The 19,542-nt window shown below is 33.9% G+C and overlaps 1 protein-coding gene across 1 annotated transcript in view; it reads left to right on the top strand.

The window, feature by feature from the left end:
• The window catches only part of LOC134258331 (biotin--protein ligase-like), a 29,900-nt gene extending 14,461 nt beyond the window's left edge, over positions 1-15,439 (top strand). The window contains exons 8-13 of the mRNA XM_062740857.1: positions 2,721-2,986; positions 3,273-3,340; positions 6,017-6,177; positions 8,440-8,554; positions 11,527-11,740; positions 15,136-15,439. Coding sequence (XP_062596841.1) covers positions 2,721-2,986; positions 3,273-3,340; positions 6,017-6,177; positions 8,440-8,554; positions 11,527-11,740; positions 15,136-15,307 — 996 coding nt within the window. The 3' untranslated portion in view covers positions 15,308-15,439. The remainder of the gene's footprint in view (positions 1-2,720; positions 2,987-3,272; positions 3,341-6,016; positions 6,178-8,439; positions 8,555-11,526; positions 11,741-15,135) is intronic.
• Positions 15,440-19,542: the final 4,103 nt, after the last annotated feature.

The raw sequence follows: 19,542 nt of genomic DNA, 5'->3' as shown, positions 1-19,542 counted from the left end.
CAAGATTGCAGTGCTATAAAAAATGAATTTCATAACGTGACTTTGCTGTATTTCCGTAAATAAAGTCGTTTTATGATGACAAAGGTTTGATGATTTGCAGGATCTCATTCAGGAAGTGTTGAATATTTTTTTACATATGAAATCTGAAGAGTTTATACACATTTTTGATGACTGCTTAAAGTGATATAAGAAATGTATTGAGTTAAACGGTGACTGTGTTGAGGAAAGTTTCATGTATTATTATGGGTAAGCTTTTGACGTAGGGTAACTTCAAGGATTATTGTTTTAGTGCTCCGGGTATGAGTGTGTGTCTTTTTTTTATCTGATAATTAAAATTATAGCTATTTGTGCTTTGTTTTTGTTTAAAATTTGCATATGTATAAAAGGAAACATTAATTTAATGAAAAATAATAGTTTCATATATTTTATCAATGTTTGTCAGTAACTATCAATGTTGTCCACGCACTTTACAGACAACCCTCGTACATAGGAAAAATCTTTCAGAATTTTTTTTTCTCAAAAACAGCAAATCCATGATTTGTTGTATTTATACGGAAGCATTCTCAGATAGGCATTATCAGATAGTGTAGAATCAAATTTGTTAAATCATACCCCCAAAAGGGGGGAGGAAGGGGGATCTTCCCATAGTACAGCTAAGCCATGATTGACATATTTATTTGCATTGTAAAATCAAGGTTCTTAAAATCATTTACCCTGGGTGAAGGGCGGGGCCTCATGGGGCATTCAAAAAGTTTTACATGGGAAAAAATAGGAAAAATCTTTGAAAATCTTATTCAGAAAAGCAAATCCACTACAAGTACTAGTTATCATATGTTTGTTTGGAAGCATCCTGTCAGACAGGTTTAGTGTAAATTTAAAGTTTGTTCAAATCATATGACTCCCAGGAGTTAATTAGAGATGGCCACAACTGGGGATCAAAGTTAAATTGCAAAGAAATATAAAGAATATATCAATATATTTTTCTTCACAATAACAGTAAGACCATGGTTATAGTCATATTAATTCAGAAGCATGCATCATCAGGAACTATAGATTCAAGTGTGTTCAAATCATACCCTGGGGGTAGGGTATTTATAAAATAAAATACACAATAAAAGATCGATCATATTGGAAAAATTCTTGGAAAATCTACTTATTAATAGGCCATGATCTAGTCAAAGAAAAATGGAAGAAATTCTCAGGTAGTGTAGATCCAAATTTGTTCACCACCTCCCTGCGTTTGACCTCTTATATAATCATACTTTTAAGTACTTAACTGATTTCTGCTTTTTCCCAGCCAAATTGCTCAGGTGAGCGATGTAGCTCATAGGCCTCTTGTTCTATATAACAGTCTTATTAGAATACCTTATGCAGGAAGTCTTAGACACCTATAAATATTTCAGGTCATTCATACATATTGTATTTCAAGTGTCAGATACATCCTGGGCTGGCAGGATGGGTGTTTTCCATATTTGTATTAATATTGGAGCTCAGTAAATGGTGAAAAATAATTCATTCACCTTGTGTGGTATGGTCTTTCAGGTTCCAGTTTTAAGATGGGTTTCAAACACCAAAAGCCACACTTGTTAACTAGACAAAAGTTCTACTCAGGGCATACTACAGTTTTTTTTCAATAGAGTTCAATCTCCTTCGAAGTTATAGCACATAGATCTTCACCTAGTTTTGAAACAATAAACCTGTCCTAAAACTGGAATTGGGAAACTAAACTTTGTAAGAAAAGAGACAGAGTTTGTATGATATCCAAATCCTGTATCATGTGAAAAGAATCTAATTTTTTGCGTTTTATTTCTAAGAATTATTATTTCTTGAGAATTCGTGTGATTTTCTTTTTTTCTGATTTATTCTTTTGTTTTTGTTGTATTTATTAAGAAAGGTCTCCATTTTTTCTGTCTATTAATTGGCTAAATAAGAACATATTATAATCAGGTTATAAATATCATTTTATATATATGATTAATTACACCTGTTAAATGCAAATAAGTTCCTTTTCACCTAATTTTCTTATTACAAATATTTGGCAATTCACATATTGTTTGAAAATACAAATACCTTTGAAAACATCCATAAATTGAGTTTTTTCTGAGAAGGAAACATTTATGATGGCAGAATATTTAACTTAAATTCTAGCTCTATTTTTACTGGTCCTTTTCAGGTGTGTTCTTTGTGACAAGACCTTTCTTAAGGTAGTACCAAATTTGACCTCCTGACCTTTACCTTTGAGTTTGACCCTCTTTTACTAAAAATTCTAAACTTTAACCTTGCTATGGCCAAAACTTTTGAGCAATTGGTGCTTGGGTTTTAATTCATACTTTCATACAACCTGATTTAAAAGTGCTTTAAGATAAAGCATCAGTGTGAATGGGTATTAGGTTTTAATGGCCTAGCTGGTAGCTCAGTGGTAGAGTGCACCCACACGTTTAGCTGAAGGTCCTTGGTTCAAGATCAATTCTGACTGACATTTATATATTTGGCACCCATGGCCAACAACAAAACCCACAGGTGGTTTCAAAGAAGATTTCAGGATTAAAACCCTAAAGAAAAGGGAGAGGTTTAACAAAGGGGGATGGATATGTCAACCTGGTAGCTCAGTGGTAGAGCAAACTCAGGGTTAACAGGAGGTAACAGGTTCAAATCCCAGTCTGCCTGAAATTTTCTGGCACATCTTACAAGACTGTATGTATAAATGCAATATCTTGCAGGTAAACAAAGTTAGACTGTTGAACAAAATTGCGCAGCGACTTAAAAATGGTATACTGAAGTCGGCCAATGTCAGCCTGCAGTTTATTCCTAAATGGGTTCCCGAGGTCAAGGTCACATCGACCCAACTTCCTGTTGTCACTGACAAAATGGAGGAGTTGAAGTACTTCAATATAGATGAATACTGGGACAACTTGACAACAGTCAAGTTAGGAAATGTTGTTCTCTATACAGATGTTGTCCCTTCAACCATGTCATTGCTAGATGGGTATTTTTATTTTAGTAACTTTTTTTTTATTAGAAATGGAAGATCCTTGAGTTTGCTAAAAAAAATTAAAAAATCAAATTAATATTTAAAGAGCTTCCATTCTGCAACATTTTAGCTTTAAAATTTCAAAAAGGTACCTCTTCAAATTTGGAAAGGAAATCTTTTTTATAGAATGTGTTAAAAATTGTGAATCATGTTGGTGATTTGTCATTATTTTAGCTTCAGATTGGGATTGTTTCTTCATTTCTATTGAAGAATAAACTCTTGTACTTCGAAATTTTTTCAGCCTCCAGTTTTCTGAGCCGAAAACAGTTGGATTGGTAGCCATTGCTGGTAGACAAACTCAAGGACAAGGTAAACATAAATTCGTTACTTCTGTAGCTTCAGTCTCATTTTGTAAACACAGGGTAAACCAAATTTTGTTATCATTGATGTCAGAATGCATAAACATGTTAACACTAAAAATAATATTCAATTATTATTTGTTTAAACAAAGTTGTTTTGTTCCTTATAGTGTTTAGTGGGTGTCGCTTAGTGTAAATTTAATTTTCGAAGAAAAACCCTTGTAAACAGGATTGTTCGAATTGTTCTTCACACATTTTATGTCACATTACAAGAATAAAAAAAAAATACTCCTATTATAAGATAATTCCCAAAAGGGGAAAAAACAATAAACAGGAAAATTATTTTTTCTTTGTGGGCAAGCCACACAATTTTATAAACTTTCTGAATGAAAGAATTTCGGAGTTGCTCTTTAATTACTTTATTTTTACTCATTTCAATCTGATACCAAATTCCACCAAGTGAAAATATGCAAATGGAGGGGTTGGGTGGGGAGGAGGCAGTACTTAGCATTTTCTGGTTTTGTTATTGGAAGATTGATTTTGATGAGAATATGTGCCTCTTTATGTGTTTCATGGTCCCTGGGTAAGAAATTGGGTGTTAGAACAGAAGGCTGCATGTTGATTATATAATGAAAATGCTTTACACTATACATGTAATCCCAGGGTATTAAGCAGAAAAATTAAGTAAATGGTTATATGATGATCAAAGGTGTCTAATCCAAACTTGTGAATATAAATGCCACTAGGTAAGGGGTACAGGTGTTTAGGGGATACTCTAGTGAACATGCACTATTTCTTTGAAAATCTCTTGTCATAATCTTGGATAATTTTTAACAAAAACTCTGGTACAGTACAGGGCTCCATTGCTCTCGGACTAAGTGTGTGACTTCTAATAGGGGCTCTCGGATATGTCGAGTGAACAATCGAATATGGCTGACTAATTCCTATAAAGAATCGTGTTCAGCTTTGATTCCTATATCATGAATACAATCAGTTTACAGAGAATGCAGGATTAATGTGTCTCAACTATCCATACACAAGTACGTCAGCATTACCTAGTGACATAGTAGATTTACAGTGTAATTAAACACTACAAGTTCACATTGTGTTGATTCATGGTGAGAAATCGGCTCATTGTCGATTTAACAACAGATAGCTGTTATTATTCCACTGACAAGTCAAGCACCACTAAAGTGTGTCTGGCACCACTAATGTGAGACTACATGTAGCACCACTAAAGTGTGTCTGGCACCACTAATGTGAGACTACATGTAGCACCACTAAAGTGCGTCTTTCACATTATTAAGTATCTGTAAAGTCCTTACTTTTCTGTATAGAAGTATGTGTCAGTAGACTACATTTAATCTATAGAGGGCAAAAATCGAAGGTACCGGTATATTAAAGAGAAATTTATACTGTTAGGTAGGAAGCTAAATGCGAAAAGATTAGGTCTTGGGATCTCGGTACATGTAGTTAGGTGATTAAATTGTTAAAAAAGATGTAAAATATGTAATTGTATGTGTAACTCACAGGCCTTTGGATCGCTCAAATCTGACATAAAAAAAATTGGGGTATATAAAAAAGGTATATTTTTTGTGACACCTAGCACAAATTTTTTGCAAGTTGAATGAAACTGCGATCTATAGGCCTGTGGTGTTACTCTACTTAGATATTAATAAAAGGATAATCTGAGATTTTTACAGGCTAAAAATGTTATACTTGTCAATGTTGATGACATATTTTGTGTAACTTACATCATGTATATGTAGGGAGCAATTGCCTTGAAATCACCAAAGAACTATATGCGGTATTAACCAACATTTGCCCCCCAAAATCAAACTTTGATGGAGTAATATTTAATTAAGTCCTTAAACAGGGGAGTATATGCTGACTTCAAAGCACTGAATAATTTCATAAGTAATGACGTCATATGTACGTAATGACGTCACAAATATGACGTAAATTTCAGGTTTTTTATGAATTTTGCAGAAAAATGTACATATTTCGTCGATATTTTAAATAAAAGTCACCGAGCGCATGTGTGTTCAGGATAAATATTTTGATATAATGTGTAGAATGATAATATCAATGAAATATGTCAATATTGTTCCTGAACACACATGCGCTCTATAAATTTTAAAGCTTAAATTGTTGAAATTTTGTCCATTTTGTCCTCTTTCTGAAAAAGGATATAAAATTGGACTAGTTTGTGACGTCATAAAAACAGAAATTGTGAATACAATGCTCTGGAACTATAATATTTTCTGTTAACTTATATTTCTCGTACAATTTATTGAATTCAGCACATTTCAGGAAGTTTTCAAAATTTGACTTTTGTGGGGGCAAACATATGCAATATACCGCATATAGTTCTTTAGAAGGTATGGAGCTGTATGAAGGGATCCACAAATTTGTTCCCCTCTCAATGATATTGAAATTTTGAAATACAGAAAAGTAATTTATCTTCAACCACAAAATCAAATCCCCTTAAAGTAAAATTTTTTTGTAATCCAACCTTTCAAACCTTAGTGAATTTATGGATATTACGGCAGACACACTTCTAGTTATAACTCCAGGCATGAACAGTTTTGAAGACTTTAATATGCATTATGATTTGTGTATTAATGAGTTGTTACATGTATCACTATGATTTGCTGTGCAATCAATTCAAATATTCCTTCTTTAGGAAGAGGAGGTAACTCTTGGCTGAGCCCTGAAGGTTGTGCAATGTTTTCCTTGCATGTCAGGATTGAGGGAGAAAATTCATTAGCACAGGCAGTGTCATATCTCCAACATATCACATCCCTGGCTGTGGTAGAAAGTGTACGCACCCTTCCTGGATATCAGGTATTAACATATCTCCATGTAGCTGTTGACTGTTGTATAGAGTGTACGCACCATTCCTGGATACCAGGTATTAACATATCTACATGTAGCTGTTGACTGTTGTATAGAGTGTACGCACCATTCCTGGATCCCAGGTATTAACATCCCTAGCTGTGGTAGAGAGTGTATTCACCCTTCCTGGACATCAAGTTATAACAAACTACTGGGGTAGAGAGTTATGTACCCTTCCTGGATATTGGGTATTTTAATAACATCCCTAGCTCTGGTAGAAAGTGTATGCACCCTTCCTGGATATCAGGTATTAAACATGACTAGCAGTGGTAGAGATGGTATGCATCCTTTCCTGGATATCAGATATTAACATCCCTTGCTCTAGTAGAGAATTTAGGCACCCTTCCTTGATATCAGATATTCCTTTCATTAACATCAATATGTGTACAAACACTCTACAAATTTAGCTGGAGACATCACGAGGTGAAAAAGAAAGTCAACCTTGATACAATTGTCAAGTACATAATTATACTGTAAACGTGGTTATATTGACGAGTTGAAAAATTGACGATTTTTTGTTTGCGAAAATTAACGAGTGTTAATTTTGACAAAATATTTAATCAAGAGTTTCAAATCTCTGAATTCACAGGGACAAAGGCAGCATCAGAATCACTTAAATTTAATTTATACAAACTATTTACGTATTTAAGATTTGATTAAATAAATTGCCCTCTCGTAATTTGTTTTCAATATAAGTGGTCAATTGCCTGAGGTGACAAACTAAGTCAAGCACAGCGTGATAATTACGCCAAGTTACACATGCAGTATTTGATACACTAGTAGATTCCATGATTTTAAAAAATGTGATTATATATCACTTTGTTTTCATAACTAATAACAAAAGAAATTAACAGTGACTTTGATCTAGTGATAATAGGGGAAAGCCGTGAAAATTAAGTGGTAAAGTTGTACAATGGTCAATGTCTGTTGTGACGCTATATATATGATATGTGAAGTTTGACGAGTGTAAATTTTGACGAGAAAAGAAAAATCGTCAATATCGTCAAAATTAGCACATCGTCAAAATGTCCATGTTTACAGTACACTGTATTCACATTACAACTTTTGGTAAATTGAACGTGTGAATCCTCTTTGAATATCTGATATTCACATTAACTACTTCTGGTGTGAAGGGAGAGAGTGAAACCTGTTATGGATATCAGATATTAACACCTGTAGCTGTTATGAAGATATCACCTCTAATTCATATGACTACTTTTAAAGTCCGCAAAATCCCTCCTGAATCTCATCTATCCACATCCGAAGCAATCCTTATGTTTTTTGAGGCAAACCATTGTGTCTGGCAACGCAGGTTTTTATAATATAAACTTAAGATATATCTTTTGATAATCAAACAACATATTACATCCAGAATTAAATGATTATAATTGGTTCCTTTAAAAGTTACAGGTATGAATTTTTAGTCAAATTTATTTTATTAAATAAGATTATTTTCACGTCGAAATATAGAGCTGATCAAACCAAATTTTTATACAATGAACTTGCACCAAAAGCATATTGATGAGACTGAATTGATAAAATACATTTCATAAAATTTTAAAGGCTCTTTTTGCAAAGTATTGAATTTGATGATGAATTTTTTTCCTATGACATAAAAAAATTCATCAACTTGGTTAGAGATTATGTAATAATGAATATATTATATTGGAATTAAAAAAAAATCAGTATGAATAAAGTAGAGATTTGCATACAAATTCTTGGGTAGGGCAGGACCATAATGGATTAGCAAAGTTTTAAATAGGAATATATATATAAGGAAAACAATGTAAGTTGAAATATAAATAGCAGTAAAGCCATAAAGGTAATCAAAGAAATATGCAAGCATTCTTAGTGTAGATTCATGTTTGTTCAGATCATACCCTCTCCTCTATAAGGATAGGTTGGGACCACTTATGGGTTTTAACTTTTCAATAATATACTTATTACTGGGGTCCTAGCCACAGTGCTCAGGTGAGCAATGTTGTCCATGGGCCTCTTGTTTTATTTCAAAATCTCTAAGTTATCATGCAATTAAAAAGAAACTTGGTATAGAGAATATGCAAGTTTATATAACATTCAGTCAAATTATATCAATATAAATATTTTAAAAAGTAATTCAAGTTCAGAGGTAACTATTTTCTTCCCCTACATGAATTGTTTGAACAAAGCAGTAGAGCTACACTTTCTTCAGAGACTTCTTCCTCATTTTAGGACATTGATCTCCGTCTGAAATGGCCGAACGACATTTACTACAGCGACAAGATGAAGCTGGGAGGAGTGGTGGTTAAGTCGTCCTACGTTAATGGTGTTTGTGATACCATTATAGGTAAGTTACGCTTTCATATAGACTACATTCTACTGGGCTTATTGCAGAGATCAAAGAGATATTGTGTTCATTCTTCTCCAATAAATCACCAACAACATCAGCAAATTATTAATAATTTTAACAAATTATTAATAAATTTTAATTGGTTTTCCATTAAAAGGCTTATTAGGGGCATCTTAAGATTGTGAAGGAGATGGGTGGGAATAAATTTACGTTTGGATTATTTCACCTTATTAGTCTTATTTCTAGTGCCTGAGATACAAATAAACATTGAGATGCATTAAATTGTGACATTAATAGACACTTCTGAAAATGTCCAAATTTAGCTTCTGCATTTCCATTTTAAAATGTTTAAATATAGTAGAATAAAAATAAGTTCCTAGTTGTTAAAATTGATTGAGAATATACCCCTTAGACTCAAATTATTTTTGGACTCTTTTCTTATTTGCCAGCAAAATTAAGCTCTAAACTCTTGAGGTATATTATTACTTGTATTTCACAATAAGACTTTATACCTGTCTCTTGGTAACAACTTATTTTACAATAAGACTTAAGGACAGATGATACAAACAAAAAATGGATGCCTGGATTGGTATACATATTTTGGCCTAATTTTATTGCAAATGATGCAAATAGTAAATTTCTAGAATATAAAGATTTTGTTAACCTTCAGTGATGTTTAAAATTCTGCCTCTCTGAAACCATCCTTATTAATCTATACAAATATTTTTCACTTCAAATTCCATTTTTGTGCAAATTTGAATAAAATATTAAAAACAACGCGGTGAAAGTTATTCATTTTACTCATTTAAATATGACCCAAGTTGCTATTTTCAAATTCTTTGACAAAAGTTTGTTTGTATCATCTGTCCTTAAGTGGTTACCAAGAGACAAGTAAAAACAGGTGTACACAGATGTGTATGGAGGTGGTTAAGACAGGTTTACATAGGTGTGTATGGAGATGGATGAGACAGGTGTTCACAGATGTGTATTGAGGTGGTTGTGACAGGTGTACACAGATGTGTATGGATGTGGTTGTGACAGGTGTACATAGATGTTTATGGAGGAGGTTGTGACAGGTGTACACAGATATGTATGGATGTGGTTGTGACAGGTGTACACAGATGTGTATGGAGGTTGTTGTTGTGACAGGTGTACACAGATGTGTATGGATGTGGTTGTGACAGGTGTACACAGATGTGTATGGAGATGTTGTGACAGGTGTACACAGATGTGTATGGAGGTGGTAAAGACAGGTGTACACAGATGTGTATGGATGTGGTAAAGACAGGTGTACATAGATGTGTATGGAGGTGGTAAAGACAGGTGTACATAGATGTGTATGGATGTGGTTTAGACAGGTGTACACAGATGTGTATGGAGATGGATGTGACAGGTGTACACAGATGTGTATGGATGTGGTTTAGACAGGTTTACACAGATGTGTATGGAGGTTGTTGTGACAGGTGTACACAGATGTGTATGGAGATGGTTGTGTCAGGTGTACACAGATGTGTATTGAGGTGGTTGTGACAGGTGTACACAGATTTGTATGGATGTGGTAAAGACAGGTGTACACAGATGTGTATGGAGGTGGTAAAGACAGGTGTACACAGATGTGTATGGATGTGGTAAAGACAGGTGTACATAGATGTGTATGGATGTGGTTTAGACAGGTGTACACAGATGTGTATGGAGGTTGTTGTGACAGGTGTACACAGATATGTATGGATGTGGTTTAGACAGGTGTACACAGATGTGTATGGAGATGGATGTGACAGGTGTACACAGATGTGTATGGATGTGGTTTAGACAGGTTTACACAGATGTGTATGGAGATATTGTGACAGGTGTACACATATGTGTATGGATGTGGTAAAGACAGGTGTACATAGATGTGTATGGATGTGGTTTAGACAGGTGTACACAGATGTGTATGGAGATGGATGTGACAGGTGTACACAGATGTGTATGGATGTGGTTTAGACAGGTTTACACAGATGTGTATGGAGGTTGTTGTGACAGGTGTACACAGATGTGTATGGAGGTGGTAAAGACAGGTGTACACAGATATGTATGGATGTGGTTTAGACAGGTGTACACAGATGTGTATGGAGGTTGTTGAGGCCAATAGAGCAGTATACTTTGAAGTTGACATATGGTGCATTGTTAATTTATACATGTACAACATGAATGACGAATAGCTGATATAAGCATTGATGAGCTTAGAACAGCAAAAATTTTAAAACTATTTGTTGAAACCAGATCCACATACTCTAATCTCCTTTTATATAACCTTGACAAAGGCCTACATGATCAGAGGAATTAAGTGCAGTATGTCACCAGCCCCTGTGATTTGAATGGCTAGGGTAAATGCTTATAAAATGTGTTCTTATTCTTCAAATTATTATTAATGATTGTGTAAATCCTCACCACAGTAAAATAGCTCTTACTCTTAGGCTTTTTGTGGACTTTGTGGATATATAAATAAAAGTTGATTATCGTAGAAACAGAAACAATTAATGTAAAAACTTTAAAACAGCTACATGTTATTACCTGACAAACAGGTTGTAGATGATTAAAATAGGACTGATACCACAAAAAGGGTGTTGGAGATTAAATATGTATTGAATTCTTATTTTTAGATGTCATTGGCCACGAGAACAGCACTTCGCCATGCTGACAAATTGAATATTGCACGTTAGGGTGGTATGAGAATTTCTCTGCGTGGAAAGCTGCGATCATATCTTTTAGACTGGTGGCATCCATAAATAAAAATTCAATAGTTTTATTTACATTCTCTAATTTCCTCTCTTCATTAGTGTTAATTTAATCAATTTTTATTATGACTTGAGCGCCCTTGAGAACTGGTTTGCTTATTACACAATATGTCTACAATAAAGCAATTACATATTGTAGATTTATTTGCAACAAAACAACAACAGTAATTCAAAAAATTGCTTCCATTGCAGGATGTGGTTTTAATGTCAGTAATACAAATCCTACAATCTGTATTAACGATGTGATCAAGTTGTTTAACAAGGAACAGAGCACGTCTCTTCCATTGCTGTCTAAGGAGAAATTAATGGCGCGAACCATTAACATCATAGAGGAAATCGTTAACGAATTTCAGAGGAATGGACGGACGGAATTCTGCAAAAAGTATTATCAAAGATGGCTGCATGGGTAACTATAGTTATATACTCTTTACCATTCTTGTAGTTTAGAGGTCTGAAATGAGAGTTTGAGAAATAAAGTGAAAAACTTAAATAATATGTAACATTCAAACAGGTTTGATAAATTTATTCTCCCATCAGTTAGGTACCATATTAATCATTTCTGCTATTTCAAAACTGGGTGTTAAATTTAACATAGGAAAGACATGAAGAAAAATGCCCATTTTTAGTCATATATAAATTTGATGTGTTATTGCAAAAAATGGGTTCTAAGGATATAGCCACTATAAATTTTTCTCCTAAATCAAAAACAATAATTTACCTGAATCATATTAAAAGATGTTGATTTACCAAGTTTATGGGAGAAATTTATCATATATACTGGATAGGGCTTAGCAAATCATACCATTGACTTTATTCAAAATATCTTTTTAGGTCACCTGAGTAAACTCAGGTGACCTATTGCTATCTGTTTTCGTCCGTCGTCGTGCGTTAACATTTGAAGATTTTTAGCTTCTTCTCTGAAACCACCGAACCAATTTCAACCAAATTTGGTATATAACATCTATGGGTGAAGGGGAACAAAAATTGTGAATTTCATGGTCCCCGCCCCCTGGGGCCTGGGGGGTGGGGCAAAAACCACTAAAATTAGTGCAATCTTTAAAAATCTTCTTCTTTACTCCGGGACATCAAGCAGTCAAACTGTTGGTATGATTGTAATCAGCATTGAGTCCTCTACCAAAATTTTGAAATTCATGGCCCCAGGGTCAAGGGTTCTAGTGCTAGGGCAGGGCTAAACAGGTTTTATAGTGAAAATGCATTATTACTTTGAAAATCTTCTTCTCTGCTCCTGGGCATTAAATAAGCTAACTAAGTACATAGTTATGTTGAATAAGATTACCTCTTCCAAAATTGTGAATTTCTTGGCCCCAGGGTCAGGGGTTCTGGTGTTAGGGCGGAGCTCTATTGATTATATAGTGAAAATGCATAAATTCTTTAAAAATCTTCTTCTCTGCGCTTGGATATTTAACCACAGAACTATGTACATAGTTATGATAAGGAAGGATGCTTCTTCCCAATTTGTGAATTTCATGGCCCCTGGGTCAGGGGTTCTGGTATTAGGGCAGGGCTCTATTGGTTATATAGTGAAAATGCTTTAATTCTTTGAAAATCTTCTTCTCTGCTCCTGGGTATAAAACAAACAAATTAAGTACATAGTTATTATGACCGAGAATGCTTCTTCTAAAATTGTGAATTTCATAGCCCATGGAAGAGGGGTTTGTGTGTTAGGGCGGGGCTCTTTAATTGTTTATATAGTGAAAATGCATTAATTCTTTAAAAAATCTTCTCTGCTTCTGGGTATGAAATAGACTATCCAAGTACATGGTTATATTGAATAAGTCAGCCTCTTCCAAAATTATGAATTTCATGGCCCCAGGGTCAGGGGTTCTGGTGTTAGGGCGGGGCTCTGTTGATTATATACTAGTGAAAATGCATAAATTCTTTAAAAATCTTCTCCTATGCTCCTCAGGGTATAAAACCACTGAATTATGTACATAGTTATGATGAGGAAGGATGCTTTTTCCCAATTTGTGAATTTCATGACCCCTGGGTCAGGGGCTCTGGTGTTAGGGTGGGGCTCTATAATGATTATATTGTGAAAACGCATGAATTCTTTGGAAATCTTTACCTTTGCTTCTTGGTATAATGCCAATGATCAAAGTGTTATTGCTGATGAAGAAAGATGCCTCTTCGAAAAATGGTCAATTTCAGGGCCCCTGCATTAGGGGTACTGTGAGAGGGGCGGTTTACATAGTCTGAAAATAAAGTAATACTTTGAAATCCATTCTTTGATATTAATCACCCATTTCTGAAGAAATGAAATTTATAAAATTTATAAAATTTTAAAATATGTGGCCTCAGGGTCAGTGGTTCCTTTGGGTTGGTGTGCACAACTGGTGGTTATAAAGTGGAAATGCATTTTCTCTCTGTTACTCTGATCTCCCTTTGGGTATTAAGTAACCAAATTAAGCATGCTAAATGTATAGTTATCATAAACAATGGTGCCTCTTTCAAAATTGTGAATTTCAATGCATTTGGTTTAAAATAGTCAAACCAAAGTCAGTTGTTGGAAAGTTGTTACATGTTACTCAGGGGACCTATAAGGCCCGTGGGCCTCTTGTTAGTGAAAAAAATCTTAATTGATTATAAAAATTCTGCACATAAAATTTCTGAAACAATGAAAAGAATTGTCTAATATGGTAAGATTTAGAAATACATATATCTCAATTTTAGCTTGGTGTAAGTGTTTTTAGTTAAACTAATATAGATAATTTAAAAAAAAGATATTGGTAGTAGAAATAGTTGTAAGATTGGTCTGGGTGAATAAGTTGATTTAATGATTATTCTCATTATTAAACTCTGGTAAGACAATTCATTGCATTGTTAGGAATAAATTTTATGGAAAGTTATCTCCCTTTTCAGAGAGATATAACACCTTAAGGTGCTTGCAGTTAATGTACAAAATTTCATAAGGTGTGAACTGTGAAAATATCGTGAATCAGATTTGTTGTATAATATTTTTGTGTGAAGAGTTGCATAAGATGTGAACTGTGAAAATATGTGAATCAGATTTGTTGTATAATATTTTAGTGTGAAGATGCAGTATCTTTCATCTAAAACCTATAATATCAAATAAAATGCCAGCAAAGTGCAATACACCTACGTTTTTGTGACTAATGAACTTTTGCATAAATCCTGTGGGAAATTTTATATTCAGTGTATTTGATTTCAGCTATAAATCTACTGGCACAAAGTTTGTGAAAGTCTGTTTATGTCTGTGTAAAAGTTTTACCCCCCCCCCCTCTTGAGCCCCCCTTTTTCTCATATCTGTTCAATGTCGATTTCATTATACAATGCACCTTACTACCTATTCCATTTTTTTAAAAAATATTTTGTTGCTATAATGACATACATGTTCATTGTTTATCATTTTACAAATTTTAAAATATAGTTTTAGCTGTTATCTGCTCCAAACTTGATTCAGAGGAGGTTATGGCATACCAAGTTAAAAAAATCACACAGGTCCTTTGATTACCAGGACTCTAAAAATAAACAGGAAAAAAGAAACTAAAATTAAAAACTACTGTGCATGTGTCCTTACTTAAGCACTCAGTATGTCTTCATTGTGATTCAAGGTTATATCATTAATATCAGGGCCTCTTGGTAATGAATTAGTCTTGATACACATGTTTTGCATGAAAATCTTTCAATATGCCTTTTTTGTGTTAAAATATAAGCACCACAAAAATTAAAAAAAAGTACTTTGTGGTCCTAAGTTTAGAAAATGTTAAGAAATCTACAATTTGTTGCCATACTGTTAAAGTCTGTTATGTTTTCTTGTAGTGGCCATAAGGTGCAGCTAGAAACAGAGGGGGACAAAGTCTTTACCGTTCAGGGAGTGGACGAGTATGGCTACCTTAAAGTAACATCAAACGATGGACAGATGATCAGTGTTCAGCCAGACGGGAACAGCTACGACATGATGAGGAACCTGATCCATATGAAAACTCACTAAACTATGGTGAAAATCAGTATCTCAAAACTGATATCTCAATTGGCATGGATTTATCAAATTGATTTGAAAGTCCCAACCTCTTTTTCTTTACACATTTTAACCTGGATATCTTGAATACTCGGATATCTCAAAGATTTTTCCGTGGTCTCACTGAGTTTTCTAAATGAGGTTCCCTCAAACTTAGGGATGTTTGTCAATTTTCTTATCAGGAAAGTTGTTTTTATGATATCAAATTTAAAGAGAAAGGGTTCTTTCAGTGGTTAGACCCCTTAGTTGTCTCATTTTCATCCTCTTTAGCTCTTGAATAACAACTGGATAATATGCAACTTTTTCTTGATATAAAGAAAGGTTTACTGGGGTTAAGCTCAAAAATGGAAAGTCAGAATATGCAGCTTAATGGTAAGACTTTAAAATATTGCTGGATAAAAATACCATAGAAAATATTTATCATATTAAATGTATTGCATAATACATGTACATTATTTCTGATATTTTCAGTTTCTTTATAATGATTGAATTATTAATATTACATGTCACAACACTCATAGAGCTATGCATATGGATTTACAAACAAGCATCTTTGAAAGTTGGATTGAAAAAATAGCAAAATTCATAATCCATGCATGTTGTGATATGATATTCCAACATTTTCAAGTAGAAAGTCTGACCACCATCATATTCATGTAACACACAGTGTCATGGTCATAGTATCATAGTATTCATCAATCATTACCTACAGTTATGCAATAGAATCTCCTAGTTCCATATTCACCTTTGTGATTGTGCAAAGTGATTCACAGACAAGTAGAATTAATTATGTCTAGCAGGAGTTTTGGATTGTTTGCAGCAATTTTGTTATTTCTAATACCCCCGGTACATATGTATTTGTGTTTCTTACATATACCTTTATACTCTAATTTTCGATTGTTTTAAAATAGTAATTCAAAGAATAAAAGAGTGGATTAATGTGTAGCAGGGTTTAAGGATGTTTTACAGGGAACTTTGTTCAGTATTTGATTTTGATATATACCTTTGTATACATGTAGTTATTGTTAATGGTAGTCACTCAGGTGACTTTTGTTATCTGTTTTCATTTGTCCTCTTGTTGCATTAAGCATCACATGCAATTTTTGATTTGAATTTCCAAAGACTTAAGGACATATGCAACACAGATCCTGACCTACTGATAAATTTTCAAGATTTTCTTAATTTAAGTTTATAGTGTCATCGGATGTTCATAGACAAAAATCAGCATGCATTGCCAGGGGTTTTTGAAAAATATCAATTGATGAACATTCTTGGGGGAATCAATGAAAATATATAAAATTTTGAAAGTACTAAACAATATATTCTACACGTTTCTTTTAACCAACATTGTTTTAGAAGAAGTGTACAAAACCATATATAGACATTAAAATACAGACACAGTTCCTACAAGAACTGTAACTCTTCGAAAAAGACAAAAAATTCAAACTACGTTGCATATGTCCTTAAAGCATAACTGGTTATAGATGAATTTCAGTATATATTGAGCACCAATACCTTCTTTCCAAAAACTAAATGAAAATGAAGAAATGGAGTTAATATATGAATTTATTAACTTAATCTAAATTATCCTTCGTACTGATTACAGGTAATATTCCACCAGGCAGTATATAGCTATAGGGGGAATAAAAGGATATGTGTCTTAAACAAGCCCTGCTTGATATTCAGGTGATCTTTAAGGTCCATGGGCCTCTGTTCAATGTCGTGCCATATTTGTGTTTTTGAAGTGCTATTCACTTAGGAAGAATAAAGAATGTGAAAAAATGCTTCTTTTTTATTGCATTAATATAGGAAAAATTTGTATGATAATACTGATAACTAGAGCAAAGCTCGTTGCAAAGCAACGAGTAGGTCTTCCGTCCTGTTTGACCGGAAGTAACTTTCATTTTTTAAAAAAATGACTAAATACAACCAAAAACTGTTTAAATCCTCCAAATCAGTGTTAACTAATGCAAAAATAAGCCCTTTCCCTACTTCTGGTTTGACCGGAAGTGACGACGACGGACGTAAAATTGAATTTTATGCTCCCAGTGACAGATGTTACCCAAAAACTTGTCAAGAACGGCAAAAATACGCGTTTCCCGACTACTTCCGGTTTGGCCGGAAGTGACGACGCCGGACGTATTTTGATGACTTGAATAGATTAAGCTTGACATTTTGAACAACTTCGCTTCTTTAACGTATTACAAATTCTCACTACTTTTTGAGATATAAAGGAAAAACTTTCGGCCCCTCCAGACCCTTAATTTTAGGGGCCAGCCCTTTTTCCGACATATCATTTGAAAGATCTTCTAATTCTGCACAAATTATGTTCTATATATTTTAACAAAATATTTTTAGTTTAAAAGATAAAAAGCAAAATATGAGTAATTTTTGGTTCTTTGAAGCGTTCTAATTTTTGACCCCTATATAGCGCCATTTTAAATAGAGAAATCGAAAAACAAAAACCGATGTGCACAACTTCAATCCCTCTATTATCTAAAATCAGAAGAATTTCTGCTCCAGCTTTAGCCGTCTCTGAGCCTTTGTCTGGAAACGAAAGCCTATAAATTTTCGTTTAAAGGGAAATAACTCAAAACCGGAAGTGACTTTTTGAAATTTTAGTCAGCATTTTGATAGAGTTTATTAACTTCTATTACCTCTGAAAATTTAAGCGAAATCCGTAGAGATATGAGTGAGATATGAGGCCTCAAAGTTGCGGTCTAGGAAGTAGAAGAAAAAAAAAGAATAATAATCTTTACCAACAGAATCAGTAGAAGGTCTTCCGTTGGAAACGGAAGACCTTAATAATAATTTTTAAAATTCAGTTCAGTTCATCCCTTATTATCAGTCAAAATATTCTTTAAAAGTTTTATAGATCTTAACAATACCATTGGTTAGAATCTATACCTCGATATATGTTCAGTGATATGATTTTTTGCAAAAGAACATTTTCTCTTAAGTTAAAACAAAAAATCATTATATTTTCAAATTGGAAATGAATAATTCATACCATTCATATGAATAAGTGAGTGGTAATGCTTTCAAAGAGGAAGTTAGATGAGAAGTAACAAATATGTGATTGTAATGTAATTAAAACGTTTTAATTGGAAAAATAGATCTATCCTGTTAATATCAAATTTAAAAATGTATTAATTTCAAATAAGACTATATTCATTTGGTTTTTACAAACTTTACAAATTAGATGTTATCTATTTTGATAGACTAAATTCTGAGTTATCTCAATGATATTTAAAAAAATATATTTAGTACTAAATTAATAAAGATAGGTATAGCCAGCATGGCGAAGTTGTTAGAGCGTCTGCTCTGAGTCGCAAAGTAAGGAGTTGATCCTTACGTTGCGGGTTCAAATCCCACTGTGGGACATGAAGACAGGTGTATCGGATGAGACCGTATAAACCGAGGCCCTGTGTCGCAGTAGGTGCTGGCACGAAAAAGATCCGCCATTGCTCAACGGCCGTTAAGTGCCGAGTATAGGACAAAATTTGCAGCTCTACACCGGCAAGTGGTGGCATCTCCATATGAGTGAATTCTCGAGAGTGACATTAAACCATAAACACACAAACAAAATTTGGGTAACCCTTATTAGGTCACCTGAGTAACTTAGGTGACCTATTGCTATCCGTTTTCATCCGGCGTAGTCTGGCGTGTGTTAACATTTGAACATTTTCAGCTTCTTCTCTGAAACCACTGAACCAATTTTAATCAAATTTGGTATGCGGCATCTATGGGTGAAGGGGAACAAATTTTGAATTTTATGGTCCCCGCCCCCCTGGGGCCTGAGGGGTGGGGCTAAAACTATTAATATTATTGCAATCTTAAAAAATCTTCTTTACTCCTGGACATCAAGCAGGCAAACTGTTGGCATGAATGTAATGAGCTTTGATTCCTCTACCAAAATTGTGAATTTCATGGCCCCAGGGTCAGGGGCTCTAGTGCTAGGGTGGGGCTATATAGATTATATAGTGAAAATGCATTATTTCTTTGAAAATCTTCTTCTATGCTCCTGGGTATTAAATAAACTAACTAAGTACATAGTTATGATGAGCATGAGTGCCTCTTCCAAAATTGTGAATTTTATGGCCCCAGGGTCAGGGGTTCTGGTGTTAGGGTGGGGCTCTATTGATTATATAGTGAAAATGCATTATTTCTTTGAAAATCTTCTTCTCTGCTCCTGGGTATTAAATAAA

Source organism: Saccostrea cucullata, unplaced genomic scaffold (genome assembly GCF_032062105.1).
Source record: "Saccostrea cucullata isolate Sc308-1 unplaced genomic scaffold, CSIRO_AGI_Scuc_v1 ctg799, whole genome shotgun sequence".
In the NCBI taxonomy this organism is placed as follows: domain Eukaryota; kingdom Metazoa; phylum Mollusca; class Bivalvia; order Ostreida; family Ostreidae; genus Saccostrea; species Saccostrea cuccullata.
This window is presented reverse-complemented; position numbering and strand designations above follow the sequence as displayed.